General features: G+C 44.8%; 1 protein-coding gene across 2 annotated transcripts in view; it reads right to left on the reverse strand.

Moving 5' to 3' along the window:
- Positions 1-19,959, reverse strand: part of PTPN11 (protein tyrosine phosphatase non-receptor type 11) — a 107,332-nt gene that overhangs the window by 27,795 nt on the left and 59,578 nt on the right. For both annotated transcript variants that reach the window (XM_010378723.2, XM_030938698.1), the window contains exons 7-10: positions 10,409-10,505; positions 5,846-5,925; positions 5,561-5,719; positions 1,049-1,180 (exon numbers count right to left, since the gene is read on the reverse strand). In XM_010378723.2, coding sequence (XP_010377025.1) covers positions 1,049-1,180; positions 5,561-5,719; positions 5,846-5,925; positions 10,409-10,505 — 468 coding nt within the window. The remainder of the gene's footprint in view (positions 1-1,048; positions 1,181-5,560; positions 5,720-5,845; positions 5,926-10,408; positions 10,506-19,959) is intronic.

A 19,959-nucleotide genomic window follows, 5' to 3' on the forward strand; every position in this document is an offset into this window, starting at 1 on the left:
TGCACTCCAGTCTGGGTGACAGAACAAAATTCCATTTCAAAAAAAACAAACAAAAGTCCCTTCCCCTTCTTCCCCCTCCAAATGAACCCTAAACTCTTGCATTTTTTCTTTGTAGCCCTGATTACAGTTTATAATGATATATTTATATGTGCGATTACTGGGCTGGTAGATTACTGGCCAGTACAGCGTACACTTGGGAGTGCAGGGATTCCATCTGTTTTGTTTCCCAGCTCTATCTCCAGCAAGCAGCATGGTGCCAGGAACCAAGAGGTCATTGAACAAATATCTCTGAATGAATAGATGAATGTCCACATGACTGTTCAGATGCCCAGCTGAACACATCCAGAAGAAAACAAATCACTGCCCACATCAGACCTCCTTCCAGCTTTTGTGATGTCTGCCACAGCACCACTGTCCACTCAGACTCAGATATCTACAATGGGTCTTGAACCCCTCTTCCTCCTCCAAAAGCCAAACAATCCCCATGCCCTGCAGACTTCACCCCCCCCCGGCACCTCTCACATCTACTGCTTCTCTCCCAGTTTATTCTGACATTTTATATAATATTCTATTCTAAAGGAAGGAACAAAAAAGAACAACTGCGGAAGTCTGTGGATACTTGGAGAGGAGGCCATCAACCTAGGCCCCTGCAGAGGCCTCCTAACAGGCCTTGTAGCCACTCAGGTCACCCTATCCCAATCTCCCACCCAGGGCTAGTCGCGAACTCCTGGGCTCAAGCGATCCACCTGCCTCAGCCTCCCAAAGTGTTGGGATTACAGACGTGAGCCACGGCGCCTGGCCAGTTATTTGTTTTTAAATCATCCATCTCACCAGGCTTGATGAGTGCAGGAACACCAACTGCCTTGTTCACAATGTACCAGTACTGCCTAAACTGTACCTGGCACATAGAAGGAACCCAATAAATGGCTACTGAATCAATGAGTGAGCGAATGCATACATGTATGCAAACATGAGTAACGGCAAGACCCTGAATTCCTACGCACCATCAACAATTCCCAAAGTCTCTAGAATACGACAATATACTTACTTGTCCAACCTTTGAAAGTTTAAGTTCTCTTAGCGTATAGTCATGAGCGGCACTTTCTTTGACGTTCCTAACACGCATGACGCCATATTCTTTTAGAGCATACTCATCAGGCCAGTATTTGACACATTTACTCTGGAAGGGATCAGAAAAAAAGAAAGTTAATTCTAAGAACTCTGAAATAAAAGCCTAAACCAGCAACAAACAAATGTTCAAGTCTTGCTTAATAACCACCAACATGGAAAATGGCCTGTTTAGCATCTGTCAGGTTTTCAAGGAAAAGGAAAGAAGAGTTCAAATAAGAAAAGCAGGCGTTCAGAGGACCAGGCAGAAGTGGGAGGAGAAAGGCAGCTAGCTGGTGCAGTTACCTGATGCAAGCACATGTCAAAGCAGAGTCAATGTTTGTTTATCTGTAAAGAATCAGGCCAGGTGCAGTGGCTCATGCCTGTAATCCTATGACTTTGGGTGGCTGAGATGGGCAGATCACTTGAGACCAGGGGTTCAAGACCAGCCTGGCCAACATGCTGAAACCCCATCTCTACTAAAAATACAAAAATTAGCCGGGCGTGGTAGTAGGCACCTGTAATCCCAGCTACTTGGGAGGCTGAGGCAGGAGAATTATTTGAACCTGGGAGGCGGAGGTTGCAGTGAGCTCAGATCATGCCACTGCACTTCGGCCTGGGCGACAGACAGAGGTTCTGTCTCAAAAAAAAAAAAAAAAAAAAAAAGGAAGAGTTCAAACAAGAAAAGCAGGTGCTGGGAGAACCAGGCAGAAGTGGGAGGAGAAAGGCAGCTCGTGCAGTTGTCTGATCCAAGCACATGTCAAAAGAGAGTCAATGCTTGCTTATTTATCGCTAAAGAATCAAAGATGCAGAGAGAAGGACTAACCAATGTGAGAGTGCTGGCTAGCAACCACTGAGGTCTGAATTCTAAGATCTGCCAGTCACTCCATAGGGAAGGCAAGCACAGATTCTGGAGGAGTCTAGGCTGCCCAACGAGCCAGACTGTCTGCTTCATTTCCGCACCAGTGTAGGAGGACTCTGTGCCTTATCTAACCCAAGTGTGAATAACTCTATCACAGAAAGACAGCCCATGGGGTTTTGAACCAGCTGCTTTTTCTATATCCAGACCTATCTGATACCTCCTCTACACGTCACTTTCCCTTAACTGGGTGCCTGGGAATGCCAAGTCTGCAGTAGCTGCTGGCTTCAAGAGCAGGCGGATTGAAAAATATGGCACCAGGAAAACCATTCTTGCTGCCAAAAAGGAAGCTACTTCACTCAGTGAGATGAGTTTGTATCTATTTGGTGACGTGTTCTGGGCAGAGAATGCTTCTGTGTTCTGTTGTTTTCTGGGTAGTCATCCACACCACTCACTTTCCAAAACCACCAAGACACAAATATCAGCAAGAGAAATTTACCTTGTCTCTTAGGAAGACAGAGAAATTTGCAGCTATAAAACTGGAAATAAGAGAGCAGCTATAGACATCAACAGTCAGAGTCAATGATTGATTGAAAGAAAAAAAGAAAACATGGTAGGAGGAACGTTCAATAAAAGGATGTGGTCTTGATCGGGCGCAGTGGCTCACACCTGTAATCCCAGCACTTTGGGAAGCCGAGTGGATCACTCGAGGCCAGGAGTTCGAGACCAGCCTGGCCAACATGGTGAAACTCTGTCTCTACTAAAATTACAAAAATTAGCCAGGTGTAGTGGCACAGCCTGTAATCCCAGCTACTCAGAAGGCTGAGGCAGGAGAATCGCTTAAATCCAGGAGGTGGAGACTGCAGTGATCCAAGATCGTGCCACTGCATTGCAGCCTGAGTGACAGAGCAAGACACAGTCTCAAAAAAAAAAAAAAAAGAAGGATGTGGTCTTTCATTTATTATGATTCTCAATTCAGCTTTCCCTCCAGTATTTTGTAGATCCAAATACCTCGGACAAATTTGATGCAAATTTTAGTTTCCCCAAATAAACACTCCTAATATTAATTGTACTCTATGCTGTCACTGGCCAATCAAGGCTGAGGACTGCTCCTAGTCATTACAGGGAACTCACCAGAGAATATAAAATTAAATCATGACCCTGAAAAGAACGTTTTAGCTAACTTTAAACATCAGCAAACTGCTGTAGCCCTCCCCCTAGTTTCTAAACTCCTGTGGAAACCTTGGCAAACAAATTCTAAAATGTGAGAACTAATACATTGTCTTTTAAAATAGAGCCCAGGAACCAAACACAGTCCACAGTCTGGTTTTTCTTCTGCGCACTGGGGGGATACTGAGAGTAGGTTGTCAGAAAGGTCTGTGGAGAGAATCAACGCCCATCATGTCATCCTCTCGGCACCACCAAAGTAAAGAGGAAGAATGAGACAGGGAGCAGAGACTAGGACATGGTGGTGAGGGGTGGGGCAGGGTGATTTGGCCCTAATGCCTGTCTATCCAGGAGAGCTTCTGAAAGGGACTGATACTGACTCCTCCGAAGCAACACAAGACCCCTCTCTTTACAATCTTCATGCCTTCTGAGAACAGGTGAACCTCCTACAGCTATAATCAGGCAAAAAGGAGGATGAAGGGCTTCATTCTTCCTATCCACATTTAGGGCAAAAAACACTTGCCTGAAGCAGAAACTACAAAGATGTTTTAATTGGTCTATTATTTCAAGAACACTGCAGGCAGTTGCTGAAGGAAACCTGTGTTGCACGATGGCCAGATCTGGCCTCAAAGGTATTCAGAAGTATACCAACTAGGAGTACAACAATGAAAGTCTTATGAAAATCACACTGCCCTTCACATCCAATATGAAAATTACAGTAGGAAGGCTCAACTCCAAAGTTCTCCATCTGCCTTAGGTTTCATTTATAGGTATGACTGCTACATTCCACACAAAATCTTAAATAAACCAATTAAAGGATATCTAAAAAAGAACTTTCACTAGAACACAAACAAAAACACAGAACTTTTCCATATTTTAAAAAAAAATCACCATGGTGGGCTCACTTCAAGATAACACAGAGGGCTGTCACTCGATAAGATTTGTCTGCTTTTCTGTAGGTGTGGGATGCTACCATTTATTTTTTTAATCTGAAGTATCTTGAAGAGTATGGAGTAATGCGTCCTAGGCAGGTGCTGCTGGTGGGAGTGAGCACTGGGGCAACCATTTGGGAGCACAGTTAGGCAGAGCTAATTAAAACAGACAACATGGCCAGGCATAGTGGCTCACGCCTGTAATCCCAGCACTTTGGGAGGTCGAGGCAGGAGAATCACCTAAGGTCAGCGGTTCCGAGACCAGCCTGGCCAACACGGCGAAACCCCGTCTCTACTAAAAATACAAAAATTAGCCAGGCTTGGTGGCATGCACCTGTAGTCCCAGCTACCTGGGAGGCTGAGGCAACGAGAATCATTTGAACCAGGAGGTGGAGGCTGCAGTGAGCTGAGATCGTGCCACTGTACTCCGGCCTGGGCAACAGACCGAGATCCTGTCTCTAAAAACAAAAAACAACAACAGAAATACTCCATACGTTCAAAAGGTAAGGAAAATGCTACACATGTTAACAGGAAAGATATAGATGATATTAACACTTCTAGAGATGAAAAATACAATGTCTGCGGTGAAAAATACTCTGGATAGGATTAAGAGCGGATGACATACTGCAGAAGATTAACTTAGAGACATAGCAAAAGAAGCTATTCAAAATGAAACATCGGGGGAAGAAACTGAATAAAATAAACCAAGCGTCAGTGGGCTACGAGACAACTTCAAGTAGCCTAATACATGTATGACTGGTGTCCTAGGACAAGGTTGGACAGGGTAAATTTTTTTTTTTTTTTTTTGAGATGGAGTCTCACTCTATCACCCAGGCTGGAGTGCAGTGGCCGGATCTCAGCTCACTGCAAGCTCCGCCTCTGGGGTTTACGCCATTCTCCTGCCTCAGCCTCCCGAGTAGCTGGGACTACAGGCGCCCACCACCTCGCCCGGCTAGTTTTTTGTATTTTTTAGTAGAGACGGGGTTTCACGGTGTTAGCCAGGATGGTCTCGATCTCCTGACCTCGTGATCCACCTGTCTCGGCCTCCCAAAGTGCTGGCATTACAGGCTTGAGCCACCGCACCCAGCCTTTTTTTTTTTTTTTTTTAGAGATGTGGTCTTACTACATTGCCCAGGCTGCTCTCAAACTCCGGACCTCAAGTGATCCACCCGCCTCGACACCCCACAGTGCTGGGACTATAGGCATTAGCCACCATGCCCAGCCCAGGGTATGTATCTGAAGAAACTAAGACTGAACATTATCCAAATTTAAGGAAAACTACAAATCCGTGGAGCCAAGAAGCTTAACAAACCCCAAGCAGAAGAAACATAAAGAAAACCACACCAAGGAATAACATAATCAAATTTCTCCTAGTCCCTTTTTTTCAGAGAATCAGAGTAAGCTTAATTCATTTATTCACTTCCTAAACATGGCCAATCTGACACAGGTGATACTTTAAAAACAGTTTAGCAGGAAAGAAGTTTCTGTGATTTACCTTTCCTCTCTCCACTTCTTTCGTTGTCATGACAATCACTCGGGAGTTTTCTTGGAACACCATCCGCCAAAAGTCGTTCACTGTGTTCTGCAGGCAGCCTTGTGTGGCAATGTAACTCTTTTTGGGCTTTGAATTGTTGCACTTGGTTTCAAATTCAGGCTAGAAATTTAGGAAGAAAATTCTTCAAACATCTTAAAGTTGCTTTCAGGACATGAGGAAGGATTTAAAATACAAAAATAGGCTAGCAGTGTATGGTCAGAAAACACTGTGAAAAGCAAAGCTTACCATGATGATATTTGCATTGATGTAATCTGAAACAGGCTCATTGGGATCACCATCGTGTAGGACAACCCTGGTATGATCAACTAGAAGAAAAAGAGACCACAGTCATGCAAGTCCTTGGACTGCTTCAGGAAAAACCAGTTCAAATCAGTTAATCCCCAGCCTAGTCCAAGTTTTGTTCATTTAATGATTTAAAAAAAAAAAAACAGAAAAATTAAAGCACAGGTAAGCACAACAGTAGCATGAACACTGCCTGATGCCTCTCATAATGCTATCTTCACAATTTCCTAGCTTTGAGCAGATGCTATGGGTATATAGGATGTTATAACTGGGTATACGGGAAGTTGAGAGAAGGTACAAGAAAACTCTCTCTGCTATTTGTGTAACTTCTTATGAGTTCCAAAATTGTTTCAAACCAAGAAATTTTAGACTGGGCACAGTGGCTCAGGCCTGTCATTTCAGCATTTTGGGAGGCCAAGGCAGGTGGATCATATGAGGTCAGGAGTTCAAGAGTAGCCTGGCCAACATGACGAAACCCTGTCTCTATTAAAAATGAAAAAATTAGCCAGGCATGTTGGTGCACATCTGTAATCCTAGCTACTCAGGAGTCTGAGGTGCAAAAATCGCTTGAACCCGAGAGGCGGACATTGCAGTGAGCCGAGATCACACCACTGCACTCCAGCCTGGACGACAGAGTGAGACTCGGTCTCAAAAAAAAGAAAAGGGGAGGGGGAGTTTTAAAAAAAAGAAGACCGAAGTATAGATATATGACATGATGTCTGAGATGTGCTTCAAAATAATTCAAGGAAAGAGGAGATATGGATCAGAGTATAGATGAAACCGAGACTGTGCATGAGTTGATAATTGTTGAAGCTGGGTGATGGGTACATGGGGTTCTGTCTGCTCTTGAATATATTTGAAAACTTCCATAATAAAGAAGGTTTTGTTGTTGTTACTGTTGTTTTTAATTTCTTTTTTGAGACAGAGTTTTCCTCTGTCACCCAGGCTGGAGTGCAACAGCACTATCTCAGCTCTCTGCAACCTCTGCCTCCTGGGCTCAAGCAATTCTTGTGCCTCAGCCTCCTGAGTAACTGGGATTACAGGTGCGTGCCACCACACCAGGCTAATTTTTGTATTTTTAGTAGAGATGGAGCTTCGCCATGTTGGCCAGGCTGGTCTTGAACTCCTGACCTCAGGTGATCTGCCCACCTTGGCCTCCCAAAGTGCTGGGATTACAGGTGTGAGCCACTACACCCAGCCAGGTATCTTTTAGTGAAGCATAATGCAATGGAATATCACAAGGCTCCGATAGTATCAACTGTCCAAATTGTGTACAAAAGTCCATTATTGGTATAAAAATCTGAGTGCTCTACCTACACAACATATTTTGCAATGGGAATTAGTAAGACAGTCATGTGTCTTAAAAGAAGAATATCCTTTCTGCTTCAGACTCCTCATCTTTAAGGAAATGAGATGTTCATCAGAGGAAACATCTAAACGAGACCTTTAAGGGAGGGCAAAGCGATGTTCTATTTAGATGCTGCATACCATTGGTCCCTTCACTTTCTCATACACTTTATACCATATAAATACCATTAGACCCCTGAGCAGACGTCAAAACTTAGACATAGAAAGGACAAGGTGGCCAGGCACGGTGGTCCACACCTGTAATCCCGGCACTTTGAGAGGCCAAGGCAGGAGGATAGTTTGGGCCCAGGAGGTCAAGACCAGCCTGGGCAACATAGTGAAACTCTATTTCTAAAAATTGAAAAAATAAATTCCAAAAAAAAAGGATAAGGCTTCCTCAAGGTCACTAGTACCATGCTGCAGCTCAAACTGCTTCTGTGCAAATTCCTCACTGCCTTTTCTCAGTATTACGAATGCCTCCACTTTCCCCCATCCTCACATACACACATTACAATATCCATGTAGATATGATATACATATATACCATGTATATGTACATATGCATGCAGAAAGGGAACAACTATGTTTCATGCATAGACACACACAAAGGACGGTTTACAAGATTTGACAAGGTTCTGACCTCATAAGACATGAGAGCAATGCTCTCCAAATTTGATCATGGCTCCCAATCACACAGTTTTTCAATGCTGAAATATATACACATATGCACTATATGCAAGCAAGCCTTATTTGTAAGTTGGATAAATACAGTATGCATAGCCAGGTGCAGTCGCTCATGCCTGTAATCCCAGCACTTTGGGAAGCCAAAGCAGGAGGATTGCTTGAGCCTAGGAGTTCCAGATCAGCCTGGGCAATACAGTGAGGACCCCATCTCTATAAACAATCAATCAATCAATAAAACATTATGCACTCACTGCAATCAATCTAGGCCTCAGATAAATTTTTCTTTTTCATTTTTTTTTTTTTTTAGGGAAAGGATATAAATAAAGAGAAGTTGTAAATGTTCCTTCCTTTCTCCTCAGTGCACTGCCTTGCACAGTACATCAATGGAGAACCCCCTGCATTAGAGTGTGATGCTAATAACAGTGACTTTGGGGGCTCTAGTGCCAGTTCTCCCGCCCACTCCGCTTCACTGATAACCTGCTAAAATGGTCCAGAAAACCAGGATACTAAGAATGCCTCCTTCCTGTGCATGTGATATTGATTAAGTGAGATAAAAATGCAAAAGTTCAGCATAGAGTTAGACCTCGGGAGAGAGGAACTGTGACTGGTTTAGTGCAGTTTCTGAGATCCTCATGTAAGGCCTACATCCTTCCAGGGCTTTTTCCCTCCTGGTTCAACTTGGGCTTTGCCTGGTGGCATTTGGGTGTTACAGAAGGTACAGCCGGGCACAGTGACTCACACCTGTAATCCCAACACTTTGGGAGGCCAATGAAGGCAGATCATTTGAGCCCAGGAATTCGAGACCAGCCTCGACAACATGACGAAACCCTGTCTCTACAAAAAAAAAAAATTACAAAAAATATGTACATATACATGGTATATATGTATATCATATCTACATGGATATTGTAGAGTGCAGTAGCTGGGTATGGTAGCACGTGCCTCTAATCCCAGCTACATTGGAGGCTGCAGTAGGAAGGACCACTTGAGCACGGGAGGTTGAGGCTGCAGTGATCCATGATCATACCACTGCACTCCAGGCTGGGCAGCAGAGTAAGACCCTGTCTCAAAAATAAATAAATAAATAAGTAGAAAAAAAGAAGGTCTACATCCTTCCAGGCCTTTTTTCCTCATGATTCAACTTGGGCTTTGCCAGGTGGCATTTGGGTATTACAGAAGGTACAGTCAGGCACAATGGCTTATGCCGGTAATCCCAACAGTTTGGGAGGCTGAGGCAGGAGGACCACTTGAGCCCAGGAGTTCAAGACCAGCTTGGGCAACATAGGGAGACCCTGCTCTACAAAAAAAATTATTATTTTTTTAAATTGTTTTTTGTTTTGAGACAGAGTCTCACTCTGTCGCCCAGCCTGGAGTGCAGTGGTGCTCACTGCACCTCTGGCTCACTGCAACCTCTGCTTCCTATGTTCAAGTGATTCTCCTGCCTCAGCCTCAGTCTCCCAAGTAGCTAGGATTACAGGCATACACCACCACACTGGCTAATTTTTGCAATCTTTAGTAGAGATGGGGTTTTACCATGTTGGCCAGGCTACTCTCAAACTCCTAAACACAGGTGATCCACCCACCTCGGCCTCCCAAAGTGCTGGGATTACAGGTGTGAGCCACTGTACCCGGCCTATAAAAAATGTAAAATCAGCCGGGTTTTTTTTGAGACAGAGTTTTACTCTTATCGCCCAGGCTGGAGTGCAATGGCGCGATCTCGGCTCACTGCAACCTCTGTCTCCTGGGTTCAACCAATTTCCCACCTCAGCCTCCCGAGTAGCTGGGATTACAGGCACCCGCCACCACACCCGGCTAATTTTTCTATTTTTAGTAGAGATGGGGTTTCACCATGTTGGCCAGGTTGGTCTTGAACTCCTGATAAGAGGTGATCTGCCCGCCTTGGCCTCCCAGAGTGCTGGGATTACAGGAGTGAGCCACCACGCCCAGCCCACAAAGTCTTCTTCTGAGCAAAGTTTAGGTATATACCCTTTCTCCAGTAACTTGAGCTCAGGGGATCAGCAAGCAGAACGGTTCTAAGAGCCCTCAGGAGGTGTTTGTCTGTTTCCCACATAAGGGAACTGAGTCCCAGAAAGGAGACAGGCCTTACCCAGGACTCACAGGCCCAGTGAGGAGGAGTCAAGACACAAATCTGGCACCCTGAGGTCCCTGACACTGAGAGATCTCAAGCCTTGAGATGATCTATCTTGGGCAGACAGAAAATTAATTAACAGAAGGAACCAATCGCAGACAAAGCCACCTAGTGGCAACTTTACTCAGTAATCAGCATCACAGGAGCTCAGTGAATGAAGCCATCAACCCCCACCATGCTTGATTATTTTGGAAACTGCTTGCAATTAAAAAAGCTAAAGCCTCAGATGTGCTAACAAGAGCACACGACCCTGAGGAAAAGTACAGAGGTGCTAGGAATCAAAATCTCCAAGAGTGACTATTACTGAGAGGAATATTGATACTTACAGGGCAGGATGTTTTTATATCTATTTTTGTTTTTGTTTTCTTGCCTTTGACCCTCTTTTCGGCTGTAGAGAAGTTTGCACTCCTGCTGTTGTAGTGTCTGGAAAGAAAGAAAAGTCAATATTATCATGTGTCAAAGAGTCACAGTAAAAGAAAAAAGTCTGGCTCAGCATTTCTTCTTTAAGGAATTCATTCTAGGAAATGTTCACAGTTGTATGCAATAGCTACAAGAATGTTCAACTGAGTTGGGCACGGTGGCTCACACCTGTAATCCCCACACTTTGGGAGGCTGAGGTGGGCAGATCACTTCAGGCCAGGAGTTCGAAACCAGCCTGGCCCACATGGTAAAAACCACATCTCCACCAAAAATACAAAAATTAGCCAGGCAAGGGCACCTGTAATCCCAGCTACGTGGGAAGGTGACACAGGAATCACTTGAGCAGAGATCGTGCCACTGCACTCCAGCCTGGGCGACAAAGCAAGACTCTTATCTCAAAAAAAAAAAAAAAAAAAAAAAAAAAGAAGGTTCATTTGAACGCTGTAACAGTGGAGAAACGCTGAAAATAATATAAATATCTAACAGGAGAGAACCGCCTAAATAAAACCATTGTTCATTCACACAAAAGAATGTTCTATGTCCATTTAAAAAGATGTACTAGGAAAATAACACCTTGGAAAGATGACCAAAGTGAAAAGAAAGTCAAACCTTCAAAATAGTATATGATGGAATCATATGCTTGCATTCACCTATGTACAAAAGAAATGGCATAAGGACACCGTGATGTGCATCTGTAGTCCCAGCTACCCGGGAGGCTGAGGCTGGAGGATCGCTTGAGCCCAGAAGTTCAAGACCAGTCTGAGCAACAAAATGAGATGCTATCTCAAAAAGAAAAACAATTTTTTAATTTTTTTTTCTTAAAAAAAAAGGCAGAAGGCCAGGTGCAGTGGCTCACACCTGTAATCCTAGTACTTTGGGAGGCCAAGGCGGGAGGATCACCTGAGGTCAGGAGTTCAAAACCAGCCTGGCCAACACGACGAAACCCCGTCTCTACTAAAAATACAAAAATTAGCCAGGCGTGATGGCGCACCCCTGTAATCCCAGGTACTTGGGAGGCTGAGGCATGAGAATCACTTGAACCCAGGAGGCAGAGGTTGCAGAGAGCTGAGATCACGTCCCTGCACTCCAGCCTGGGTAACAGAGGGGGACTCCATCTCGGGAAAAAAAAAAAAAAAAAAAAGTGGGAGAAGAACCAAATAGGTAATGGTGATTTCTTTTCCCCTAAAGTAGCAGGATTATGAAGTCCTTTTCTTGTTTTTTTTCCCACTGTGTTCTCCCTTAAATTTTCTACAGTGAAAAAATAGAATATTTATAAGAAGAAAAATCTTTAAAAATAACAATTATAAAGAATGAAACCCAGCAAGGATTGGCGTAGCATATACAAATAACAGCTGTGATCTATATATTTTTTTCTTCTTTTTTTGTTTTAAATAAGTCAAGGTCTCTCTCTCTCTCTTTCTCTCTCTCTCTCTCTCTTTCTTTCTTTCTTTGTTTATTGTATGATGGAGCCACTGCACTTGGCAAAACAAGATCCTGTCTCAAAAAAAAAAAGTCAATTTCAAGGCATAATCAGTTTACAAAAAGCCTACTGTTTAATGGGAAATCACAAATAGGCAAATCAAGAAAGTAAAAGGTAGGCTAAGAAAAGAAAATTTATATATAAAATGCCAAAACGGCTACCCTCAAAGAGTCCTACAAGGAAAAACAGAGTCATATTTCACAACACAGCAGCCCTGTTTTATTTCCATTTCATTTATCTGAATTTCACAAATAAGTATAAAAGTCTGGACTTTAAATTGGTATTTGACTCTCAGTTTCAAAATGCAACCTTCAGCCTGGACATAAGCTCATCACAAAAGCGTTTAATTAGCTGAAACCTGGACAAAAATAAAACTAATGTAGGCAGAACTGTGACAAGGAATCAGTCATTTGATATTTTTTTAATGAGCTTGGGGGTAAGGAGTTAAAGCAGTTTGCCCTCTCTGGGCAAGCATTTCTTTGGACTGTGAGCCAGTCTTACCAAGCAATACTGCTGTGTTAGGAAGAAGGTTTAACCTTGATTTTTAGACAGGTTATTAAGGTGAGGTTCAAAAAGAAATTCAAACACTGAACTGAATCAATCACTTCAACTAAATGAAGTGAAACGACATCAACAAAAAATATAATACCGGGGTAGGGAGACTGGGACTAATTAGCAGCTTGATTTAAAACAAACTTGGCAGGAAAGCATTCAGGTCTTCATTTATGAACCCAACTTCACATGACACTTCACTGAGGTGGGGGGGTGGCAGGGTGCATGTGGCCAAAGCAATCACTATGCAAGGTGAATTTCCTCCAATTCCTGTTTAATTACCCTTCAACTTCTGCCTCCACCTTCAAGATCAAGTCCAAGCTGTTCAGGATGATGCACGAGGCCTTCTAATCTCTGAGCTAATCAGGGCCTGCCTCTTAAGTTCCCTTCTGTTTTGCCAAGTTACTTTGCCTGTCTGTGCCTCAGTTTCCTCCAGTGTGAAATGAGCGCAATCCTTTCCACCCCAAAGGGCTGGGGTGAGGGTCAAATGAGATGCATGTACATCATTATACCGTGTGTGAAATACAACGAAGCAAGTACACAGATACTGGCTATTGCTATGAAATCAATATTGCTACATGAACTCTACACTGGCTACTCCACATGTGGTCTATAGACCAGCAGCATTAGCACCACGTGGGAGCTAGTTAGAAACTCAGGCCCAGGTCCTACCCAGACTTAATCAAAATCTGTATTTTTGCTTGAGGACAGGAGGTCAAGACCAGCCTGGGCAATATGGTGAGAGCTGGCCTGTACAAAAAATTTAAAGATTAGCCAGACATAGTGGCATGCACCTATAGTCCCAGCTACTCGAGAGTCTGAGGTAGGAGGATTACTTTAGCCCAGAAGGTAAAGGCTGCAGGGAGCCATGATTGCACCACTGCAGGCCAGCCTAGGCAACGAAGCAAGACTCTGTTTCAAAAAAAAAAAAAGCACCTTCAAGATGCTTTGGCATCTCTGCATACCACCTCTTATGCTATTTGTTTCCTTTAACTGACCTCCGCTTTTTCTCCTTCACAAAATATATTTCAAAAAGAAACTGCCTCAGCCAGGCCCGGTAGCTCACACCTATAATCCCAGAGCACTTTGGGAGGCCAAGGCAGGCGGATCACCTGAGGTTAGGAGTTCGAAACCAGCCCAGCCAACATGGCAAAACCTGGTCTCTACTAAAAACACAAAAATTAGCCGGGAGTGGTGGTGGGCTCCTGTAATCTCAGCTACTTGGGAGGCTGAGGCAGGAGAATCACTTAAACCCGGGAAGCAGAGGTTGCAGTGAGCCGAGATTGTGCCACTGTACTCTAGCCTAGGTGACAGAGCGAGATCCTGTCTCAAAAAAAAATAAAAATAAAAAAGAAATTGCTCTTACTTGCACATATTTTTTAAAAATTTCACTCTATATATATAGAAGGTAAGCAGAAAAGGGAATATAACAAAAACGAAATATTACCAAATTCTACTTAGATACTGGGGCATTCCTGAGGCTTTGTTAAAAAAAACAAAACAAAACAAAAAGACACAGGCAAACGTTAGAGGTAGATGTTAAAGACTTACTTCTACCATATGGAGACCTTCTTCAGGCTTCATCTAAGGACCAGATAAGGATGAAAAAGAGAAAGCCTTTCTTGTTTGCTAATTCATCTTACCTACTGTGATGGGGTAACACCAAGAATCATCTCACAACACAAATGAAACACTTTGCCAGACTAAATTCAGAGTTCCAGACCAGGGAAATCCTCATCAATACTCATTTTGGCTGGGCCACCCATCATCAGGTCTGCCAGAGGCTTCCCTTATTCCCTTTTTTCCCTTGGGACAGGGTCATGCTCTGTCGCCCAAGCTGGAATGCAGTGATGCGATCACAGCTCACTGTAACCTCATACTCCTGGGTTCAAGTGATCCTCGCACCTCAGTCTCTTGAGTAGCTGGGTCTTCAGGCGCACACCACCACACCTGGCTAATTATTTTACTTTTTGGAAATACAGGGTCTCACTATGTTGCCCAGGCTGGTCTCACACTCCAGCCCTCCTCTGGCCTCAGCCTCCCAAAGCACTGAGATCACCAGCGTGAGCCACTGCGCCTGTCCTGCACTTTCCTTATAGTGCAGTAAGTTCCCAATCACCTCTTCCAGGCAGCCTTGGGGTTTGAACAGTGCACAGTCAAGATGGCTGCTGGGTCCAGAGACTTCCACAGAGGACAGGACAGGCACCACTGCATCCCAGGCACAGGTGGGTGCTAATTGCCAGCAGCTGACAGCTGTCACAGATTGATAGTAGCTAACAGCGCATCTCTCCCCCAGCCCCTTCCCTAGTGCACCCATTAGCCCAGCCTCATCTGCACCTGGGGCTCAAGTTGCCTAAACATATTTCATTTCCCATAGCAGAAGATGCCATCCATCTAGAGATTGCAAATACAAACAACTCAGAAGTTGTGACTTTCCATGCTCTGCCCGCAGAGGCTCCCAAATGCCATCTGCTAAGGGCACCTCCTCCCCAGCACCAGGCTTATGGCTCTAAGCTCCAGAAGAATATCAAATAAACCCTGCTCTCCAGGAGAATACATTCCTGTCAGGGTTTATCTTCCACAAGCTCCCTCCCACCAGTAGTCCCTGGGGCACAAAAGCTACTAATGACCTGTCAAGCTGAATGTCACTGCATCTCCATCCTTCTCCACTGGCCTTGGCAGGGATGCTAATGAGGAGACTTAGGGCAGGCAGCAAAAAGGACAATGTAAAGCAGGGACACAGGCTGCCACACACCCCATTTTCCCAAATAATACATCCAAAGGGTTTGCACCACACTGTGAACTCTCAAAAAGGACCAGAGGCTAGTTACAGTCACCTGACTGCAGGAGTCTAAACAGATCGAGAGCCAAAGAAACTGCATAAAACCATTAAATCTAAAGATATGGTTTTGATGTCTGTCCCCTCCAAATCTCATGTCGAAATGTGACCTCTAGTGTTGGAGATGGGGCCTAAAGGAAGGTAGTGGATCCTTCATGAATGTTTTGGTGCCAGTGAGTGAGTTCTTGCTCTAAGTTCACATGCAATCTGGTTGTTTAAAAGAGTGTGGTGGCCGCGCACAGTGGCTCACGCCTGTAATCCCAGCACTTCGGGAGGCCGAGGCGGGCGGATTATTTGAGATCAGGAGTCCAAGACCAGCCTGGCCAACATGGTGAAACCCCGTCTCTACTAAAAATACAAAAATCAGCTGGGCATTGTGATGCACGCCTATAGTCCCAGCTACTCAGGAGGCTGAGGCAGGAGAATTGCGTGAACCTGGGAGGCAGAGGCTGCAGTGAGCTGAGATCACGTCACTACACTCCAACCTGGGCAACAGAGTGAGACACTGTCTCAAATTAAAAAAAAAAAAAAAAAGGCTGGGCGCGGTGGCTCAAGCCTGTAATCCCAGCATTTTGGGAGGCCGAGACGGGCGGATCACGAGGTCAGGAGAGTGAGACCATCCTGGCTAACACAGCGAAGCCCCTTCTCTACTAAAAAATATAAAAAACTAGCCGGGCGAGGTGGCGGGCGCCTGTAGTCCCAGCTACTCGGGAGGCTGAGGCAGGAGAACGGTGTAAACCCGGGAGGCGGAGCTTGCAGTGAGCTGAGATCTGGCCACTGCACTCCAGCCTGGGTGACAGAGCGAGAATCCGTCTCAAAAAAAAAAAAAAGAGTGTGACACCCACCCCACCCTCGCCACCACTCCGACCATGTGATCGTCTGCTCTCCCTTTGCCTTCCTCTATGACCGGAAGCTTCCTGAGACCCTCACCAGAAGCAGATGCTGGAGTCATGCTTGTATAGCCTGCAGAACCATGAGCCAATTAAACCTCTTGTCTTTATAAATTACCTAGCCTCAGATATTCCTTTAGAACAGTGCAAAATGGCCTAAAACACCTAATAAACTATTAAAACGTATCCACAGAAAGTCAATGTCCTAATCCATGTTGTACAAGTAAGTGCCCAAGAGCACTACTGACTGTGGAGGAGGTAAGTTTTCATTGTCTCCCTTATGTAAATGTAAGACCATCCCTTACATTTGTGGCCACTGAACATTCTTGCTCCCCAGCCCAGACCCCTGCCAACCTAAATGCCAGGAGCAGCAGCCCAGTGACTGCAATAACCAAAATAGAGCCCAGAGGCTTCCAAAGTCCTTGGATTGAAAACCACTGGACCTGGCTCTTGACTAGAATTTCATGAATGAAAGTGGAGGAAAAGGACCAAGGAGAGAGGCAGACAGAAAACAAACTGGCTGAGCTAGGCATCCCCAGGCACCATGACAATGCCCTAATGACCATTTCGCCTGTACTGCTCTGAGCAACAGAGCCAAATACCTAGGGAAGAAAAGTAATGACACTCACATTATAGCCAGACCAACCTATATGGTTACTTTGCTTACTTTTTTTCTTTCTTAAATATTTTATATTTTTAATTATTGGCCCACCAAGTAGAAAGATTTTTTTTAAAACAAAGATACAGCCGGAGGCCATAGCTCACGCCTGTAATCCTAACACTTTGGGAGGCTGAGACGGGCGGATCACCTGAGGTCAGGGGTTTGAGACCAGCCTGGCCAACGTGGTGAAACTCCGTCTCTACTAAAAATACAAAAATTAGCTGGGTGTGGTGGCACACACCTGGAATGCCAGCTACTTGGGAGGCTGAGGCAGAAGAATCACTTGAAACTGGGAGGCAGAGGTTGCAGTGAGCCAAGATCGCACCACTGCACTCTAGCTTGGGTGACAGAGTGAGACTTTGTCTCAAAAAAGATAAAAAATAAATAAAAACAATAAAAACAAAGCTACAAGAGTGTTTATATTGGACAGGGGAGGGGATAGAGCGTGAGAGAGCAAGATTAACAAAATGTTGGTCTGTGTTAAAGCTGGGTATTGGGGAAAAGGGGAGTCCGCTGGACTATTTTCTCTATTTTGGGGTCTGTTTGAAAATTTCAATAATAAAAGGTTTTTTGTTTATTTGTTTTAGAGATACGGTCGTGCTTTGCCACCCAAGCTGGAGTGCAGTGGCCTGATTGTACGTAACTCACTATAACCTTAAACTGGGCTCAAGCAATCCTCCTGCCTCAGCCCCTCAAGTAACTAGGACTACAACTATGCGCCACCACACCCGGCTAATTTGCTTTACCTTTTGTAGAGACAGGGTCTCGTTGTGTTGCCCAGGCTGGTCTCAAACTCCTGGCTTCAAGTGATCCTCCTGCCTCAACTTCCCAAAGTGCTTGGATTATAGGCGTGAGCCACCACATCCAGCCAAAAACACTTTCGTAAATAAATCAGTAATAAATAAAAATGTAAAAGCTCCCATTAACTTTCCTCCTGCCCCACCCACGGCTGTGGCCTTCTGAAGAAGAGAAAAAAAGCTAAGAAAGGCTATCACACAGATGGTCTCTCTGGTTTTGATGTCGTGAATAATTATTAAGACAGTGATAACCACCTGGGCAGGCTCCAAAATCAGGCCTCCTACCCAGACTGAAGGAACTTCTGTTTTCCTTTGGCTTCTGTCCTCTCTGCAAAGAAACATTGCAATTTCTCATTCCATCCTCTGTAATGAAAGCTTTGCAACGTTACCCGACACCAAAGGTGGATGAAAGCCACCACCTCCTGACACCATGCTGCAAAGCCTGTCACCAATTCTCTTGGGCAGCTCTTCCTGCGTGAGTCCATAGCACCATCCAGGAATGAAGGGCAGCTGGAGACTCTCATCCCCGGAGAAGGTCCTAGAAGGTCCTAACTGACCAACATGACTTGCAAAGCACCACAGGGAATAAAACCAATCCAAGACATGGTTCCTTTCCAGGTGCCTGTTGTAAGCCACCCACCTCCAACAAGGTGGGGTATAAGTAGAAAAACAAATCAAAAAGGCATGGTTTAGTTGGGCATGGTAGTTCATGCCTGAAATCCCAGCACTTTGGGAGGCTGAGGCAGGATAATCCTTTGAGGCCAGGAGTTCAAAACCAGCCTGGGCAACATAGTGAGACCCCCCCCCCCCATCTCTGCAAAAATTGAAAAATTTTCCAGGCATGGTGGCACATGCCTGTAGTCCCAGCTACTCTGGAGACTGACGCAGGAGGATCCCTTGAACCCAAGAGTTCAAGGCTGTAGAGAGCTAATTGTGCCCCTGTACTCAAGCCTGGGAGACAGAACAAGACCCTATCTCAAAAATGAATAAATAAATAAAAAGGCATGGTCCTTGGAGAAAAACAGGTCTGACACATGAAACAGCAGCAAATAGTACAAGACAAATCTATAACTGTAATTTTTAATTATGCACTGTGGAATTTAAGGAATGAGATCCGTGAAATTAACTGAAGGAGGAGCTGAAGCTGAAAACAGGTAAAAAAAATTTAGATGGGTACAAGCAAGAAAGGGAGGCAACCTGGCAAGTTGGGGGTGGGGGGGCGAGTGCAAAGCTGGCATGAAGCCAGCGAGCATGCGGGAGAGTGAAGGAGACCAGGCAGCAAGTCTGGAAGCTGTGAACTAGGAAGCAGGGGGAAGGGAGAAGAGATGGCGAGAGTGAGAAAAACTGTAGGGGCCTTAAGAACTGGGCAGGAGAATCTCAATGGCTAAGTGAAAGAAAGCATGGCATGGTAGACATGGAGTCAGAAGTCCTCAAGTTCAAACCTCAGCCAACCATTTGCCAGTCACATCCCTGGGGGCAACTTTCTCACTTCTGGGAGTCACTTTCTTCATCTTCAAAACGAAATAGGTGACGAGGCGCAGAGGCTCACACATGTAATCTCAGCACTTTGGGAGACTAAGGTGGGCAGACTGCTTGAGCCTAGGAGTTCAAGACCACAGCCTGGGCAACATGGTGAAACCCCATCGCTACTAAAAATAGAAAAAATTAGCCAGGCGTGTTGGCACACACCAGTAGTCCTAGCTATTTGGGAGTCTGAGGTGGGAGGGTCACCTGAGCCCAGGAAGTCAAGGCTGTAGTGAGCCAAGATCATGCCACTGCACTCTGGCCCAGCCAACAGAGTGAGACTCTACCACAAAAACAACAACACAAAAAAAGCCATGGGGGACATGGGGAGATAAGGAACAAAAGAGAAAGAAATACTCCAACAGAAAGAAAGGAATTTCTCCAGAATATAACATTTAGCTTATGGAATAAAACCTCTAACTACTGAAATGTTCTACCCACAGGAAGGTAGCAGCTCCTCTACTAAGTCTGGGAACTCAGGCGTAGATAGAAAACCCTAGTTAAAGGGCAAGCTTGCCACCCTGGAGCATTTTTAAGCATGAGGTTGGAGCCCTGCTTGAGGGTTTTGTTCCCTGCGGTGTTGCTTAGTCACCAGCGGGAAGATTTCCACTAGAGATCACCGACAAGAATTATTATTCTAGACACAGCTCTGGGGTGCAGTTAAAGTCTTGTTTCCATAAAACCTAACCATCTCAAAGTAGAATTTATAGCTCC

The sequence above is a fragment of the Rhinopithecus roxellana genome, chromosome 10 (genome assembly GCF_007565055.1).
Source record: "Rhinopithecus roxellana isolate Shanxi Qingling chromosome 10, ASM756505v1, whole genome shotgun sequence".
Lineage (NCBI taxonomy): Eukaryota > Metazoa > Chordata > Mammalia > Primates > Cercopithecidae > Rhinopithecus > Rhinopithecus roxellana.